The sequence below is a fragment of the Pongo pygmaeus genome, chromosome 1 (genome assembly GCF_028885625.2).
Source record: "Pongo pygmaeus isolate AG05252 chromosome 1, NHGRI_mPonPyg2-v2.0_pri, whole genome shotgun sequence".
In the NCBI taxonomy this organism is placed as follows: Eukaryota; Metazoa; Chordata; class Mammalia; order Primates; family Hominidae; genus Pongo; species Pongo pygmaeus.
Genome location: NC_072373.2, coordinates 164,243,237 through 164,262,727, shown reverse-complemented (window position 1 = coordinate 164,262,727; position 19,491 = coordinate 164,243,237). Strand labels below are relative to the sequence as shown.

The 19,491-nt window shown below is 37.0% G+C and overlaps 1 protein-coding gene across 3 annotated transcripts in view; it reads left to right on the top strand.

The window, feature by feature from the left end:
• PDE4B (phosphodiesterase 4B) overlaps window positions 1-19,491 on the top strand; it is a 457,607-nt gene that overhangs the window by 108,449 nt on the left and 329,667 nt on the right. The window contains exon 2 of one of the 3 annotated variants that reach the window (XM_063654524.1): window positions 14,957-15,032. The exons of the other annotated variants lie outside the window; for them this stretch is intronic. Within the exon in view, the coding sequence (XP_063510594.1) occupies window positions 14,957-15,032 (76 nt within the window). The remainder of the gene's footprint in view (window positions 1-14,956; window positions 15,033-19,491) is intronic. 3 annotated transcript variants of the gene reach the window in all.

The window sequence follows — 19,491 nt, the reverse complement described above, 5'->3', positions numbered from 1 at the left end:
TGTAACCTTCTTCAGTTTAAGGAAGAGTATATATTGGAGATAAAAATTATACAAATAATAATTTAGTTACAATTGTCAACCATGATATCAAGTGTAATCCAGTCAGTGAAAGGAAAAATGCAGGGAACATCTAAAAAGTGTGAAAGATAAGGAAATGTCTTATATATGCAATATATATGCAATATGCAATATATGCAATATATGAGAGATAAGAATATATGCAATATATAATATATGCAATATATGCAATATATAATATATGCAATATATGCAATATATGAGAGATAAGAAATGCAAAATATCATAAGAAAAAATAATCATAATCATCAACGTTGTAGGTTTCCTAAACTTCTTATATTTTATGTATTTATCTTCTAATTTTCTAAGAATTGAGCACTTATAACGAAAAGGGCTTCAATGCTTGCTTTTGAGTCAGCCATAAGTGGATAAGGAGCAAAAGGATGCAGCCTGCTTTCAACGCCAAGTCAGACTTGCGTTGGAGGAGGTGTTTAGGGATGGGTTTTCTAAGGGAGAAGAATATGTAGGGCACCTACTGAAGGAGAAGAGTATGGGCTCTTTGGCCATTCTTGCAGAGAAAATGACAGAGTGTGGGTGGGATAAGGAGCAGAACTAGGCTAGAATAGGGAGCATTAGGGTTGGAACAGGAGGGCTGGAGGGTAGTTCTCTGGAATTTTGATTGTGCCTATATAAGCAATTCTTTGCCTTTTTTTGGATTTACATACTTGATGTCTTCTTTCAGACTGTTGAATATTAGAGCAAACATTTGAGAGCAGAGAATTTATTGTGTTTGTGTAACCAGTATCTCTCATTCTGCTGCATATATATAAGGCCTTTAGTAAATGTTTGCTGAATTTCCCTATCAATTTATATATCAATTAATGAGATAATAAAATAAGATTGGAAGAAGAGGATCATATCCAGCCTATAATTTGTTCAATATTGATGTGTTTAAAAATTTAAAAAGCTACCTAGATAAAAAGCCAAAATACAACATGTAGTTATGACAGTCAGGGTTTATTTAGCATTTCTATAAGCCAAGAGCCTTTCAGTTTATTCTGCATGTATTCAGTGGTGGTGGTAGACAACTGGTTTTGGGTCAAAATTGTATATAGGATCATATTTTCTTGCTAATTCAACTTTCTTAGTTCTAGGTTGGTAAATATTGTAGAAAAAGCAAAATGTTTCCCATATGTCTACAGATTTTCTTGCTTTAATAGCTTCATTTGTGACTTTGGGAACCAGAATATTTTTAAATAAAACAAGTCATTTATTCCTGGAATAAGTCCCTATGCCATGCATATCTTGAGATTAGAAACTCAGCTGAGAGCAACTAGTGATTATTCCCTGACTACAACTATTTGTGAGATACAGAAATCTTAATGATGATAATCCAGTATTAGTGAGATTTTTTAAAATATATATATATATTCAAGTATTCAAGGGTGCTTTCCAAGAACAATTTATACCTCACCGATTATTTACTGAGTTGTATGTGGAAGTTGGAATTAACTGGCACCATTTATTTCAGTTACATTTTGAAACCACTTACAGATTGACACCTGGGTAACTGGCTATATGTTATATAGCTCTGCATGGATCATAGAGTTTTAGAAGTAGAAGTTATTTTTTTCTTTTAGTGTTACTCTTGTAACAGGATGTATTTAACTGTTTCAGCAAAAGGAAGACAGACGTTTCCATCTAAAGAGCATGTGGTTTTAGGCCGGGTGTGGTGGCTCACACCTGTAATCCCAGCACTTACGGAGGCTAATGCGGGTGGATCACGAGGTTAGGAGATCGAGACCATCCTGGCTAACACCGTGAAACCCCGTCTCTACCAAAAATACAAAAAATTAGCTGGGCATGGTGGTGGCAGGCGCCTGTAGTCCCAGCTAGTCGGGAGGCTGAGGCAGGAGAATGGCGTGAACCCAGGTGGTGGAGCTTGCAGTGAGCCGAGATCGTGCCACTGCACTCCAGCCTGGGCGACAGAGTGAGACTCTGTCTCACAAAAAATAAATAAAATAAAATAAAAAAAGAGTATGTGGTTTTGACTTTTATAATACAGTAGATTCTGCTTGAATAAATTTTAAGATTAAGTATTTTAATATTGTGCTTTGTGTAGATACAACAGAAATATCAAAGGACAATTCCAATATGAGGTTAATATTTTAATATCTTATATCAAAATATCTGAGCACCTAGAAACTGTTTGACAGTGACAATTAACAGCTTAAATGATTCTTCAAATAATTCAGTTTAAGGGTAGGATTTGGAAACAAGTAGCATTATGAGACTGAAAATAACACCATTTTATAAGAATGTCTGTGGATACAATCTTAAGTTAGTGGTGTATGCCTTTTATATATTTATCCAACCAATATCAACTATGCGCAAAGAATGTGATCTAAAGAATGTGTTAAGGCAGATAATATGTGTGTATTACAATAATTAAAAGGTTCTGTGATACAGACTCTGACCTGAGGATAAAATACTACAAGATATAATAACTACCATAATTTTATATTTTATAATGATAAAACTACCTATAGAAAGAAATACGTTATATCTTACTTTTTGCTGCTTTTGGGTTAATTATGCACTTAAATAAATGGCTGGAGTTCTTTCTCACCGTTTTCACATTTAAATTCATCCTGATATGATGACATATAGTTTTAATGACCTGGTTAATACTGATGAAAACTTTCAGTGGCAGTGCCTGGGGCCAGTAGTCTGCTGCATGTTTTATTTTTATATTATTGCAATAATAACAAAAGATATTGGTGCTTCTTTTCGCCTACAAATAATCAATTAAGGAACTGAAGCTTAATTTATTTAAAAAGTAATTTTTAGAACAAGTCGATAGTTCACATAGAGCTATTTAAATGTCCCATGCAAATTGATGGAATGTTCTAGCAAATATAATATTTAGAAAATTATTATTATTGTCTTCTTCTTCTTCTTTTTTTTTTTTTTTTTTTTTTTGAGATGGAGTCTTGCTCTGTCACCCAGGCTGGAGTGCAGTGGTGTGATCTTGGCTCACTGCAGCCTCCATCTCCCGGGTTCAAGCAATTCTCCTGCCTCTGCCTCCTGAGTAGCTGGGACTACAGGTGCGCACTGAAATACCCAGCTCATTTTTGTATTTTCAGCAAAGACAGGGTTTCACCATGTTGGGCAGGATGGTCTTGATCTCCTGACCTTGTGATCCGCCCCCTCGACCTCCCAAAGTGCTGGGATTACAGGCACGAGCCACCGTGCCCGGACTAGAAAATTATTTTTAATGGCTCACATTCTTTGCCCAGTCATTTCACATCAGTATCCCATAAGAGTTCCCTTGCAGTCAGAAACAGAAAGGATTAGATTTTAATATCATCTAACAATATTCTTTTGTTGTTTAATCACACTTTATAGTGCTAACCTAAATCTGATCTGGAAATCTGTTCAGATCCAGTTTGAGGAACTAGTTGAGTAAACAATACTCTCAGAGAGCTACAGGAACTAAATGTACATCTCTTGTTCATTTGTAGACATCATTCAAGCCTCAGGCTTGGATTCTTCATTTAGGTCTGCCAGTCAACAAGAATTCACTGGATGGTTACTCATGACAGAGATCTGTACAAGACTGTGTACATAGAAGTCAAAGAAAAATAGTCACTATCGACAAGCATATATTGATACATATAGGCACAATTTTTCTTTCAAAAGTTTGCATTACTGTTGAGGAAAGTAGACATCTATATTTTTATAATGCCTATTTGAAATTTGTCCAGGAAATTCTGTTGCTGGTCAACAGTGTAGCTAGGCCTGGTATAAGAACAGGTCAGGTACAGTAGGATTCCAATTAAGGCAGGTGTCTGGCATAAAAATAGTGAACGTTAGGAAGGTAGGATTCCTGGTATATACCATTACTTAAAGAACACTTTGAACTCTTTTTTTTTTTTTTAATATACTTTAAGCTCTAGGGTACATGTGCACAACGTGCAGGCTTGTTACATATGTATACATGTGCCATGTTGGTGTGCTGCACCTGATAACTCATCATTTACATTAGGTATATCTCCTAATGCTATCCCTCCTCCCTCCCCCCACCCCATGGACAGGCCCTGGTGTGTGAAGTTCCCCACCCTGTGTCCAAGTGTTCTCATTGTTCAATTCCCACCTATGAGTCAGAACATGTGGTGTTTGGTTTTCTGTCCTTGTGATAGTTTGCTGAGAATGATGGTTTCCAGCTTCATCCATGTCCCTACAAAGGACATGAACTCATCCTTTTTTATGGCTACATAGTATTCTATGGTGTATATGTGCCACATTTTCTTAATCCAGTCTATCATTGATGGACATTTGGGTTGGTTCCAAGACTTTGCTATTGTGAATAGTGCCACAATAAACGTAAGTGTGCATGTGTCTTTATAGCAGTATAATTTATAATCCTTTGGGTATATGCCCAGTAATGGGATGACTGGGTCAAATGGTATTTCTAGTTCTAGATCCTTGAGGAATTGCCACACTGTCTTCCACAATGGTTGAACTAGTTTACAGTCCCACCAACAGTGTAAAAGCATTCCTGTTTCTCCACATCCTCTCCAGCACCTGTTGTTTCCTGACTTTTTAATGATCGCCATTCTAACTAGTGTGAGATGGTATCTCATTGTGGTTTTGATTTGCATTTCTCTGATGGCCAGTGATGATGAGCATTTTTTCATGTGTCTGTTGGCTGCATAAATGTCTTCCTTTGAGAATTGTCTGTTCATATCCTTTGCCCACTTTTTGATGGGGTTGTTTGATTTTTTCTTGTAAATTTGTTTAAGTTCTTGGTAGATTCTGGATATTAGCCTTTTGTCAGATGAGTAGATTGCAAAAATTTTCTCCCGTTCAGTAAGTTGCCTGTTCACTCTGATGGTAGTTTCTTTTGCTGTGCAGAAGCTCTTTAGTTTAATGAGATCCCATTTGTCAATTTTGGCTTTTGTTGCCATTGCTTTTGGTGTTTTAGTCATGAAGTCCTTGCCCATGCCTATGTCCTGAATGATGTTGCCTAGGTTTTCTTCTAGGGTTTTTATGGTTTTAGGTCTAACATTCAAGTCTTTAATCCATCTTGAATTAATTTTTGTATAAGATGTAAGGAAGTGATCCAGTTTCAGCTTTCTATATATGGCTAGCCAGTTTTCCCAGCACCATTTATTAAATAGGGAATCCTTTCCCCATTTCTTGTTTTTGTCATGTTTGTCAAAGATCAGATGGTTGTAGATGTATGGTATTATTTCTGAGGGCTCTGTTCTGTTCCATTGGTCTATATCTCTGTTTTGGTACCAGTACCATGCTATTTTGGTTACTGTAGCCTTGTAGTATAGTTTGAAGTCAGGTAGTGTGATGCCTCCAGCTTTGTTCTTTTGGCTTAGAATTGTCTTGGCAATGTGGGCTCTTTTTTGGTTCCATATGAACTTTAAAGTAGTTTTTTCCAATTCTGTGAAGAAAGTCAGTGGTAGCTTGATGGGGATGGCATTGAATCTATAAATTACCTTGGGCAATATGGCCATTTTCACAATATTGATACTTCCTATCCATGAACATGGAATGTTTTTCCATTTGTTTTGGTCCTCTTTTATTTTGTTGAGCAGTGGTTAGTAGTTCTCCTTGAAGAGGTCCTTCACATCCCTTGTAAGCTGGATTCCTAGGTATTTTATTCTCTTTGAAGCAATTGTGAATGGGAGTTCACTCATGATTTGGCTCTCTGTCTGTTATTGGTGTATAGGAATGCTTGTGATTTTTGCATATTGATTTTGTATCATGAGATGTTGCTGAAGTTGCTTATCAGCTTTAGGAGATTTTGGCCTGAGACGATGGGGTTTTCTAAATATACAATCATATCATCTGCAAACAGGGACAATTTGACTTCCTCTTTTCCTAATTGAATACCCTGTATTTCTTTCTCTTGCCTGATTGCCCTGGCCAGAACTTCCAACACTATGTTGAATAGGAGTGGTGAGAGAGGGCATCCCTGTCTTGTGCCAGTTTTCAAAGGGAATGCTTGCAGTTTGTGCCCATTCAGTATGATATTGGCTGTGGGTTTGTCATAAATAGCTCTTATTATTTTGAGATATGTCCCATCAGTACCTAATTTATTTGGAGTTTTTAGCATGTAGGGCTGTTGAATTTTGTCGAAGGCCTTTTCTGCATCTATTGAGATAATCACGTGGTTTTTGTCTTTGGTTCTATTTATATGTTGGATTACGTTTATTGATTTGCATATGTTGAACTAGCCTTGCATCCCATGGATGAAGCCAACTTGACTGTGGTGGATAAGCTTTTTGATGTGCTGCTGGATTCGGTTTGCCAGTATTTTATTGAGGATTTTTGCATCAATGTTCATCAGGGATATTGATCTAAAATTCTCTCTTTTTGTTGTGTCTATGCCAGACTTTGGTATCAGGATGATGCTGGCCTCATAAAATGAATTAGGGAGGATTCCCTCTTTTTCTATTGATTGGAATAGTTTCAGAAGGAATGGTACCAGCTCCTCTTTGCACCTCTGGTGGAATTCGGCTGTGAATCCATCTGGTCCTGGACTTTTTTTGTTGGTAGGCTATTAATTATTGCCTCAATTTCAGAACCTGTTATTGATCTATTCAGGGATTCAACTTCTTCCTGGTTTAGTCTTGGACTCTTACCATTGATTGCATGGGGATTGTAAATGGTGACAATCTCTTGGTACCTTGGAGAGCTCCCAATAGCCTCTATCTTTGATTTGTTAAGGTGCTACTGAGGCTTTTTGTTGTCTTACCTTTAGGCATACTTTATAGGCTCTGACGTCCTGGTGGATCTAAAAGGTAGTTAATGCAGCTGTACTTCAATTTGCTGTGTTAGGCTGTGTGGTACTAAGACATTATTGACATCCTGTTAAAACCTTTTGGCCTTCACACCAGATCATAGGCAATATTTTTGGGTTCCTCAAAGTTTCCTATGCACTAAGGAGGATAGATAGGCTTATCAGTTCACAATGTTGGCACACTTTGTCTCCAGGGGAAAGAGCATTTTTTGGCACAGACAAAAGAAGTATTGCCAAGAACAAGGTAGCATATGCTCAGCTCCAATTAGTGGCAGAGACAATAAACACAGTAAGAGTTCAGAGAAGGAAGTTGTTTCTGAGGACTATGGAACAAGTGAAAAGCTCCATGCAATAGCTGACCCTATAGTAAAGAAAGCATTCAGGTGGAAGAGGGAATTCCAGGTGAAGGAAATGGTTAACAGCAACATTCTATTGATTTCAATTGAAGACAATTACAAGGCAAAATCTTTATTTTTAATTAGCCTATAATCCACCCGAGGGAGAAAAGAACCATGAAAGCAGGAACCAACATTAGATCAACTACCATTTATGTAGTAAAAAGAGTAATAAGATACATTGTAAACTTAATAATAATGTTTAGGAGATAAAGCCTTAGGAATCTGTGTTGGGTAGGGCTATTAGGGCACTGTATGGAGATCTGTCTCTTGATTTCAGTTATTATTTTGTTTCTTTTATTAGTACTTCACTACTGTATGTGTCTCAAGTGGAGAGTTGAACTCAGGAAAACAGCCTCAGAAAGAAAAAGAAAAAAAAATACTACATACTGATCTTAGTTATACATATTTTGATAATTAATAATGTGACTTGTTTCAGGCTGAGTTTATTTTTTACATTTTGTGCTGCCTACCTGCTACTTTTCATATTCCAGCCAGCCTCTTGACTTTGGTGTTCTCCATTCTGAGAGACTGTCCATACAAGTATCCTCCATTAATGTGAAGTAGCGTTGCTTATACTTGCAAGAAGTCCTAGAGGATGGAAAAACAATCAATAATGGGTGCAAATAATAGATAAACACTATTTTTGATAGTATTCAGTAGGTCTCTTACCAAGTTATTTTCAGAATATCTCTAAAAAACATTAATCTAGCATCACAATACCTTAGAGTTGGAAGTGCTTCAGAGATCATCTCATTTATCCCTTACTCAATCAGATAGCCATCCAACTTGCATCACTTCTGTGATCACTAGGTTCTGTCTGAACGTTTTCAGATATGGAAAGCTTGCTACCCCCAAGGAAGCCATTCTGCTGTTGACCAACACTTAGAAAGGTATTGCATTAACTAGAATTTGTCCCTATAACTTTAAATAGATTTTTCCAGTTTCTTTCCAAAGAAGCTACACCAACTGTATCAATTAATACATTTATTCAACAAAATGTACAGGTCATATAATATATGCAAGGAATTTTCTGAGCCCTACAAATGATAACTTTATAAACACGAATATAATATTGTCTTCTATGAGAAGGCAGATTCTTAATAAATTTTTTTTGGATCGGTAAATAGATGGATAGATGAATCTTTTTCACCATTAAATAATGGTAAACTCTTGATATATAGGTAAAGTTGGTGTATACCTTGGTAAGTGAAGGATGCGAGATGAGCATTTTAATATCCTAATATCCTCTAGAATGGTGATGTATTTTACTTCATAGCCTATCAGTGTAAAAAAGAGGCAAATACAATGTTTATGTATGTATTTTCAAATTATAAATATGAATTACTTATCTGAAGTATTATATATATGAACTAAATAGATGTTTTTAAAGATTTAACACAAGTATATATAGCTATATATTTTAATAGTTTATACAGTGCCCTATATAACCCACAAGTATAGTTATTTAAATATACTGCCTTTCTAGAAAACCAGCATTTTAGTTGTCCATTACATCTTAGTTGTTTTCCCAACTGGAGTCAAGTGATCACAATATGGTAGCATTTAAGATTTGGCTTAAGAGCATATTAGAACTCACCAAGTTTTTCAAAAAATAGGCTTTGAGACAATATTAAGAAACAGAGTACTTCAAGGAAAGATGTGATAGAAGTAATTTATGAAAAACAATTTATATGAAAGCTTTGTACTTTTAATATAAAAGTACTATAGAAAAAAAGCGCTGTAAAGATGCATAAAAAGGAGAAGTTCGAAACTGTCAAGTAAGCTAAATTCCTTATCTCTTTACAAGCCTAATAACCCAGTTGGAATATCTCATAGAGTATAAATCTGGGATCCCATTAAAAATAAATATTTTCCAGTAACACAATGACAGAGGCAAAATGTATGAAATAGAAAAAAAAAAGAAAGAAAATAATGACTTCATACTGTTCTTACCTATTGTCCGCTATGCCAATTTGGATTACCACACCACAGGTTTAGCTTGAAACTGAACTCATAATTTCTTCCCAGACTAATGTTTCCATGTGAGTTTCCTAATTCTGTGTATGGTGTCACCATCCTCTGGGTGTCCCAGGCCCCCAACTTTAAACTTAACCCCGTTCCCCATTTCATGACTAATTGTTTACCAAATTATTTTGATTCTCTGTAATATCCAGCAAGCAAATTATCCCATGTACTTAGGTACAGTAAAAATTTAGGCCCGCTAACAACCACAGAGGTTTGTGCTTTAAGTTTAGTTGTGAGCTCTGAAAAATGTTAGAGTATTAAGTGTCAAACTTAAGATGGCCAGTCCATTTTCATAATTTAGTTTTTAGTTTCAATTTTTAAGAATTTCATCAAATGTATATGTCTCAGAATATAAACCTTTAATAATATAATTATTTTTCTGGTCAATGACATGTTTTATTGTTTTCTTGATCCTTAGTCAGACTTACAACTTCAAATAAAAATGTAAGTATCTGCAACATTTGGGCAATGTTGCTTTATAAATGAAAGTGTACATACAAGTTCAGTTTTTCACTTTTACAAATCTAGGAAATGCCCTTGAAGCATGAATGACAGTGTTTCCTCAAGAGGTTAACATCCTATTACAGTAGAAGTCATGGTCAGGACTCATGCCTACACTTTCAGCTTTGACCCACCCTGGCTTTCGATCGTGGGTAAATGATTAGTCTCACTCAGAATAAAACTTATACTAGACTTTTCATGTCAATGGTCCCTTTCTATGTCTAGCTAACATTGTGCCTCATGTCCTCTATTATCCCCATCTGGCCCTAATTAGGTGAGGCTATATCATGGCAGCATAGCTTCGGGATTAAGCTCTCAGGCTTGAAGTCAGATACTTTGGGTATATATCCCTGTTCTGCTACCTATGGTAACAGGACAAAAGCATTTAATCTTTATGTTTTGTTGTCTGATTTGTAAAATGAGGTAATAATAACACTTAATTTATGGGTTTGTTGTGAGAATACCACAGGTTAATATATAAAAAGTGCTTAGGACTAGCACATAATAACTACTATGTGGTTGCTATTACTGATATTCATATAAAGCACTCAGCAATGTGCCTGGTATATAGTGTGTGCTCACTAAGTATTAACTGTTATTCTCATTGCCAGACTCCACTTCAATTTCTGTAAGCTTTATTTCAGACTTTGGTCACAAAGCGAAATAGATGAAAGTATATCCTCATAACACAAATGCGTGTTCTTCACCTCAACAAACCAACCAATTATAGCATCCTGAGGGAGGGTGTGTGCGTCACCTTGCAATGTCATAACATATGCCTGCAAAGGACTATTCTACAATACATGGCTCAGTAAACTTGTTTTTCTTAACAGCTGCAAACTAAGATTTGTTTTGAATAATCCTATTAGTTTGTGCCAGTGTTACTGTGAAAGTGCATATTCAAATTCTTGGCCTTTGTTTTACCTGTTAGCTTTAATGTATTTTACTTTTTAATATTATAATCTACTAAAATCTAAAAATACGTGTATTAATCTGTTTCATGCTGCTGATAAAGACATATCTGAGACTGGGAAGGAGAAGAGGTTTAATTGGACTTACCAAATGGCTGCAGAGGCCTCAGAATCATGGCTGGAGGCAAAAGGCACTTCTTACATGGCAGCAACAAGAGAAAAATGAGGAAGAAGCAAAAACAGAAACCCCCGATAAACCCATCAGATCTTGTGAAACTTATTCCCTATCACAAGAGTAACACAGGAAAGACTGGCCTCCATGAGTTAATTACCTCCCCCTGGGTCCCTCCCACAACATGTGGAAATTGTGGGAGATACAATTCAAGTTGAGATTTGGATTCAGACACAGCCAAACCATATCATTCTGTGCCTGGCCCCACCAAATCTCATGTCCTCACATTTCAAAACCAAACATGCCTTCCCAACAATCCCCCGAAGTCTTAACTCGTGACAGCATTAACCCAAAAATCCACAGTCCAAAGTCTCATCTGAGACAAGGCAAGTCCCCTCCACCTATGAGCCTGTAAAATCAAAAGCAAGCTAGTTGCTTCCTAGATACAATGGAGGTACAGGCATTGGGTAAATATAGACATTCCAAATGGGAGAGATTGGCCAAAATGAAGGGGTTACAGGGCCTATGCAAGTCCAAAATCCAACGGGGCAGTAAAATTTTAAAGCTCCAAAACGATCCCTGACTTTATGTCTCACATCCAGGTCACTCTGATGCAAGGGGTGGGTTCCCACGGTCTTAGGCAGCTTTGCCCCCGTGGCTTTGCAGGGTACAGTCTTCCCTCCTGGCTGCTTTCACAGGTGGGTGTTGAGTATCTGCGGCTTTTCCAGGCACATGGTGCAAGCTATCGGTGGATCTACCATTCTGGGGTCTGGAGGATGGTGGCCCTCTTCTCACAGCTCCACTAGACAATGTCCCAGTAGGGACTCTGTGTGGGGGCTCCAACCCCACATTTCCCTTCTGCATTGCCCTAGCAGAGGTTCTCCATGAGGGCGCCGCCTCTGCAGAAAACTTTTGCCTGGGCATGCGTGCATTTTCATACATCTTCTGAAATCTAGGTGGAGGTTCCCAAACCTCAGTTCTTGAATTCTGTGCATCTCTGGGCTCAACATCAAGTGGAAGTTGCCAAAGCTTGGGGATTCCACCCTCTGAAGCCACAGCCTGAGCTGTTTGTTGGCTCCTTTCAGCCAAGGCTGGAGTGGCTGGGACACAGGGCACCAAGTACCTAGGCTACACACAGCATAGGGAACCCGGGCCTGGTCCACAAAACTACCCTTTCTTCCTAAGCCTCCAGGCCTGTGATGGGAGGGGCTGCTGTGAAGGTCTCTGATGTGGCCTGGAGACATTTTCTCCATGGTTTTGGGGATTAACATTAGACTCCTTGCTACTTATGCAAATTTCTGCAGCCGGCTTGAATTTCTCCCCAGAAAATGGGTTTTTCTTTTCTATTGCATAGTCAGGCTGCAAATTTTCCAAACTTTTATGCTCTGCTTCCCTTATAAAACTGAATGCCTTTAACAACACCCAAGTCACCTCTTGAACAGTTTGCTGCCTTAGAAATTTCTTCCATCAGATACCCTAAATCATCCCTTTTAGGTTCAAAGTTCCACAAATCTCTAGGGGAGGGGCAAAATGCCACCAGTCTTTTTGTTAAAACATAACAAGAGTCACCTTTGCTCCAGTTCCCAACAAATTCCTCATCTCCATCTGAGACCACCTCAGCCTGAATTTTATTGTCCATATTGCTATCAGCATTTTGGGCAAAGCCATTTAAGAAGTCTCTAGGAAGTTCCAAATTTTCCCACATTTTCCTGTCTTCTTCTGAGCCCTTCAAACTGTTCCAACCTCTGCCTGTTACCCAGTTCCAAAGTCACTTCCACATTTTCAGATATCTTTTCAGCAACACCCCACTCTACTGGTACCAATTTACTGTATTAGTCCTTTTTCACACTGCTTATAAAGACATAACCAAGACTGGGAAGGAAAATAAGTTTATTTAGACTTACAGTTCCACATGGCTGTGGAGGCCTCAGAATCATGGTGGGAGGTGAAAGACACTTCTTACATAGTAGTGGCAAGAGAAAAATAAGGAAGAAGCAAAAGCAGAAACCCCTAATAAACCCATCAGATTTCATGAGACGTATTCACTATCACGAAGGTAGCATGGGTAAGACCGGCTCCCGTGATTCAATTACCTCTCCCTGAGTCCCTCCCACAACACATGGAAATTCTGGAAGATAAAATTCAAGCTGAGATTTGGGTGGGGACACAGCCAAACCATATCAGTATGTGATTAGATAGGAAGCTTGCTCTAAGTTGGTAGAATGTAATTTAATGCAAGAGAGTTTGAATTGAAACAGTTTGAGATAAATATGATTTATATTACAAATATTTTACAGCAAACTTTTTCAACTTTTCATTATTGAAAATGTTTTAGATAAAAATGAAAGATGAAAAGTCTATTGACTCTTTTTTCTTAAGCTAAAATAGACAATACCAATATTAATTTATATATAATACGTATAAATGTTACTTTTACTTTTTGATATGAAATATAAGTCATATGTTACTATAATAATAAGCACTACTGACAAAGTTTCTTCTTAATTGTAATCTTTACAGCATAATGAATTCATCTTCCTACATCTAGACATGCAATAATGAAATATTTTAAATACTGAATTTAGGATGAGTTTGATTTTATATACGCTTACATTTGAAATAACCACTTTCAAATTTCTCACCCAGTAATTATAACAATAAATGATCTTTGCTTGATATATAAAGGTACTTTCAAGCAATATTCCTTTTGTTGCTTACCACAAATTATGAAGTCTAATTTCAGAAATCTCAGATTAAGTGGGATAGTCAAGCATAGTGACAGAATTGGTATTTAAACCTGGACTGCTTCAATGCCTAATCTGTTGAGGGTTTCTTTTTTTTCATGAAGGGATGTTGGATTTTATTGAAGGCTTTTTCTGCATCTATTGGGATGACCATATGGTTTTTGGTTTTGATTCTGTTTATGGGGTGAATCACATTTATTTATTTGCATATGTTGAACCAACTTTGCATTCCAGGAATAAAGCCTATTTGATTGTGGTGAATTAACCTTTTCATGTGCTGCTGGACCTGGTTTTCTAGTATTCTGTTGAGGATTTTTGCATCTATGTTCATCAGGGATATTGACCTGAAGTTCCCTTTTTTCACTGTGTCTGTGCCAGATTTTGGTATCAGGAAGATGCTGGATTTGTAGGATGAGTTAGGGAGAAGCCCCTCCCCCTTGACTTTTTGAAAGGGCTTTAGTAGGATTGATATCAGTTCTCCTTGCATGTCTGGTAGAATTTGGCTGTGAAGCCATTTGTTCTGGGGCTTCTTTTGGTTGGTAGGTTTTGTAGTTTTTTAAATTACTGATTCAATTTGTGAACTTTTTATTGTTCTGTTCAGGTTTTTGCTTTCTTCCTTATTCAATCTACTATTTGACTCAGCAATCCACTACTGGGTATATACCCAAAGAAAAATAATTATATCAAAAAGACATATACACCCATATGTTCATTGCAGTGCTATTCACAATAGCAAAGACATGGAATCAACCTAGGAGCCCATCAGCAGAGGATAGGATAAAGAAAATGTGGTACATATACAGCATGGAATATGATGCAGCCTTAAACAAGAATGAAATCATGTCCTCTGCAGCCAACATGGATACAGCTGGAGGCCATTATCATAAGTGACCCAATGCAAGAACAGAAAACCAAATACTGCATGTCCTCACTTATAAGTAGGGGCTAAGCGCTTAATACTCATGTAAGGAAATATAGGAACAATAGACCCTGGGGACCACTAGAAGAGGGAGGGAGGGAAGAGGGCATGAGCTGAAGAACCATCTGTTGGATATTATGCTTTCTGCCTGGGTGACAGGGTCATTTGATCCCAAGCCTCAACAACACACAATTTACCCATGTAACAAACCTGCATGTATATCCTTTAATCCGTAATAAAAGTTGAAATTAATAAAAATAAAATAAATAGTACAAAAAAACCCCTGGACTTCTAAAGCCAAAGACTACATTTCCAGGTATTTAAAGCAAACAGACTAAAATAATTGATTAGAGAATTTTAGGTGAGAGGAAAACACCCTTTCTCTGTGAATTAATAAAAACCCAATTAATATTCTTTCTTTTTATTCTCACCTCTCATTCCTTTATAGAGAAGAGCAATGGAAAGAAGAAGGGAGCAGGGAAACATGGTCAAGGAAGGAAAGTGATTCTCAATCAGGAGAAAAGGTAGCTCTCACTGGTGAAAATTTGGTGCAGTACAACCAAAATACAAAATCCATTTTACAAAAAATGAAATATTTCAGTGACCCATATATTTATTTTTCTGTGTTTATCTGCATGGGTTTGGGTTTTTTCCCTATTATTTCAGAATTGGGCTGTAGCCTGCAAGTAAATTAAAGAGCACTTGTTTTCATTTTTAATTATTGATCAGCTGTCTCTAAGGTTCATTTACTATTAATGCAGAGGTAGAATTGTGTTTTTTCCGTACTCTTTAGTTCTTGATGAACCCCATATGGTTCTGGTGCTCGCAGCTCTTCAATAATTTAAGATTATCATGGAAAAATAATCAAGTTTTGAAAATCTAGATCAGTGGTTTTCAAAGTTTTTTTCTCCTGTCAACAATAGAAATATTTTTTTTCTAGTTAAATTATAATCTGGACTCAAACTTTTAAATTGTGTTGAAGTGGAGCTGCTTGGCTTTTGTATAAGAAGGAAGGTTTCTCCATGGCTCAATCAACTTTCCATCCTCTCTGGTGACCCCAGAGGTAGCTCTTTCAAAGGTTGGGGCTCCTGTTGAACAGAATTTGTAGTACACTGAGATAGATGAAAAACAGTTAGGATGCAGCTCAGGCTGAGTTCTGAGATAGAGCTGATCTGGGTTCAAACCATGAACTTCACCATCAACTAGGCTTGTTACCAACGGCAAGTAGCTGAACTTCTCTAATATCAGTTTCCTCCTCAGTGTAAGTGGGGAGAAAATAATGCCCACCTCATAAAACTGTTCTGAGGATTGAAATAATGCATAAGAAGTGTTTGGCATGTATTGTTACTTGTGTCAGTTAATAATCTCTTCTGAGACATATTCTATAGTGATACAATGTTGGCAGTATGATGAAGCCATAGAGATAATGCTACTCAGAGTACAGACTGCTTTCTTGATGACAGACCTGAATATTTCAAATTATAATCCTAGGAGGCTATAGTTTATGCTTTTTTCCAACTCTAAGATTTGTATAAAGACACATATAAAGTGTATCCATTTTGAATAATACATTTAAAGGGATACTTTATCCCCTAAGATGCCACACTGGTGAAAATCCCTAGGATAATGTGTAATCTTCTTTGACAGTATGTACACCTAAAATAGTTTCACAAGTGCAAGATGGCAAATGTAATCTTTCCATGTGCAAATAGACTTTATTCCATTGAGGGTAGAGTCTCTAAAGTGGAGTTTTTTAAATGCCATGGTATCATTTATCTAATTTTTTTTTTTTTTTTTTTTGAGAAGGAGTCTTGCTCTGTCAGCCAGGCTGGAGTGCAGTGGCACGATCTCAGCTCACTGCAAGCTCCACCTCCCAGGTTCAAGCCATTCTCCTGCCTCAGCCTCTTGAGCAGCTGGGACTACAGGCACCTGCCACCACGCCTGGCTAATTTTTTGTATTTTTAGTGGAGACGGGGTTTCACCGTGTTAGCCAGGATGGTCTTGATCTTCTGACCTTGTGATCCGCCCACCTCAGCCTCCCAAAGTGCTGGGATTACAGGCGTGAGCCACTGCGCCTGGCCTCATTTATCTAATTCTTAATAAGCAATCCATTTTGCTTTGTTTCTTCTCTCCCTCGCTTCCTTCTCTTCTTCCTTGCTTCTATTTGGTGCCAAACACCGTGTTTCATTTATGATATTAAAAAGTAAAGTGAGTGTGATGGTGGCTGATCACCCATTGTTTTGAATTAATAACTTAGAAAAAAAGAAATATTTCAGTGGCCCATATATTTATTTTTATGTGTTTGTGTGTGTGGTTTTGGGGTTTTTTAGTGCCTTCTATCCCTAGAAGTCACTTTAATCTCAAGACTGTTCAAATAAACTTTTCAGCAAAAGCATCAGGTGAGAAGTCTGGGAGAAACCATCCTATAAAACAATATGAACAGAGTGGAGCAGTGAACACAATGCTCCCATTCTTTCTCAGTCCTCCAAGCCATCTTTCTTCTTATAGACCTCCTGCCATGTGTTGCCTGGCTCAGGTTCTCCATGTTCATCCTGCCACATTGGCACTGGCTCCTTTGAGTTCTGCTCTAGTTCTGAGACAGTGGCGCTTTATTCACTACTAACTCCTAGGACCAGTGCATGCTATTCTTCAATTTATTGTGTAGATTAAAAGGTATCTTCTTAAAAAATGATGCATGCTGCTGGGAAATACAGACACTTTAATTTTACTTAGAATCTTACTTGGAATGTGTTAGTAGCCAGATAAACAAGCAAGACTGACTCAGGAAAGAAGCCAGAGAAAGGGCAGGTGTGTCAAGCAAAAGTAGGCAGCAGCAACAAATTGAAAAAAAAAAAAAAATGAGAGGAGGAGAAGAGGCTGAAGGTACATCTCCTTTTACTTTTCTTTCTTTCTTTCTTTTTTGTAATTTTGCCTTAAGCTTTCCATTCAAATTATCTTATGCTTCTTGGACTAGCTATTAATATTAGACTTATGGTTGATTAGCATTTCAAAGAGATAGAGGCAATGGATGATGATTCTGAGTCACCCACTCCATTGAATGACAGCTTGACTAACCCAGTGACACACACAGGTCTCAGCCACACCCCTACCCTGAACGTGTCTTCTCAGAATTCTTTCCCTTAATCTTGATCTTTATGTTCTTCTTTCACGTTCCATTTTATGTCTCCTTTGCCTCTTGTAATGAATTCTCTGTTTTCCTAATCTTCCTCCTTACCTCTTTCAAAGTCTGTGTATTTCCTTCTCCCTCTTTGTGAGTGAGCTTTCTCTCTCTCTTTTTCTCTAATATTTTGCATACCCTTAATTCTTATCTGCACAAGCCATGGATTTTGAATTACATATTTGAAATATTAACTGCAGCTATTTAATAAAGATTTACAACTCTAGGTTTCTGTTAAATAACAAGTAGTTGAAAGTTAAAAATTTCACATTTTACAGGAGAGGATTTTTGCTATGTAAGCCACTTCTTTGGACTTTAGGTCAGAATATTTAAGTAGAAAAAGAACTATCAGTTCTAATTTAAGCTGTTATTTTAATGTTATAGACAATAAATTTAAATTATTCATGGCATTATGGAATATTCCTGGGTTTCCTGATCCTCTAGTTTTAGGCTACGATGTTTCATGAACTGGCTTAACTACAAAAACCATTATCTAAAATCTATACCGAACATTAAAATGGCAGAAAAGGGGAGAAGGCATACAGACATTGAAAACTTCTTCACAAACTTCAGCCTGTAAATGCTTTGAACTCACACACAACCTTTAATGTTTTCCTTGCATTCTTTGAATGAACCTCGCTTTTTTGTTCAGAACCCTAGCATGTCTAGGAACTTACATTGCTTGTGCTTAATCATGGAAGTGACCATATGTCCTTTTTATTTCTACCTCTATTTGGCTCTGTCTGCTCTGACTTTTTCCTCTCTGGTCATAAAGTTTTTATTTCACCATTCAGTTTCTCCCAGAAAGCCTCAGAACCAGTCCAACTTTGTTATTTCTGTCTGCTCCCCCAGTCCTTGATGGAAGTGTGGGTGGGGATGGGGGACTGTTTAAACTTTTCCCTTTTAGGTTACCATCTTATCTCCTTGCTCTCCCAGTATCAATATTCTCTCTGCTAGAGAGCAGCTTCCCAACCTACTTGGGTCCCTTAGGGATGTCTCTGCATACTAATCTTTCAGTACTTATCTGCAATCCATTACTTACCCTCATTAAATACAGTTTGGATCATTTCCCAGAGTCAATGGCAAAAATAAAAAGGAATTTTTAGTTTAATTAAAGACTGGCACCATTTTTTAATTAATTTTTTGACAAATAGTAATTGTGTATATTTATGGGGTATAATGTGATGTTTTGACACGTTTACATTGTGGAATGATCAAATCAGAGTGATTAGCATATCCATTACCTCAAATATTTATTATTTCTCTGTGGTGAGAACACTTAAACTTCTCTCTTTTAGCTATTCTGAAATATCTGCTACATTATTATTAACTATAGTCATCTTCCTGTGCAATAGAACACCAGAACTTATTCCTCCTATCTAACTATAACTTTGTACTTACTGACCAACATCTCCCCTTTTCCTGTTCACTTCCCAACTCCCAGCCTCTGGTAACCACCATCCTCCTCTCTACGTCTATGAGTTTAACTTTTTTAGTTTCTACATATAAGTGAGATTATACAGTGTTTGTCTCTCTGTATGTGGCTTATTTCACTTAACATAATGTCCTCTCAGTTCATCCATGTTGTTGCAAATGACAGAATTTCCTTTTTTTGTAAAGGCTGAAAAGTATTCCATTGTGTGTGTGTATATATATACATATATGTGTGTGTGTGTGTATATATATGTGTATATATAGTGTATATATGTGTGTATATATATGTATATATATATGTGTATATATATATATACACACACAATGGAATACTTTTCAGCCTTTACAAAAACAGGAAATTCTTTCATATA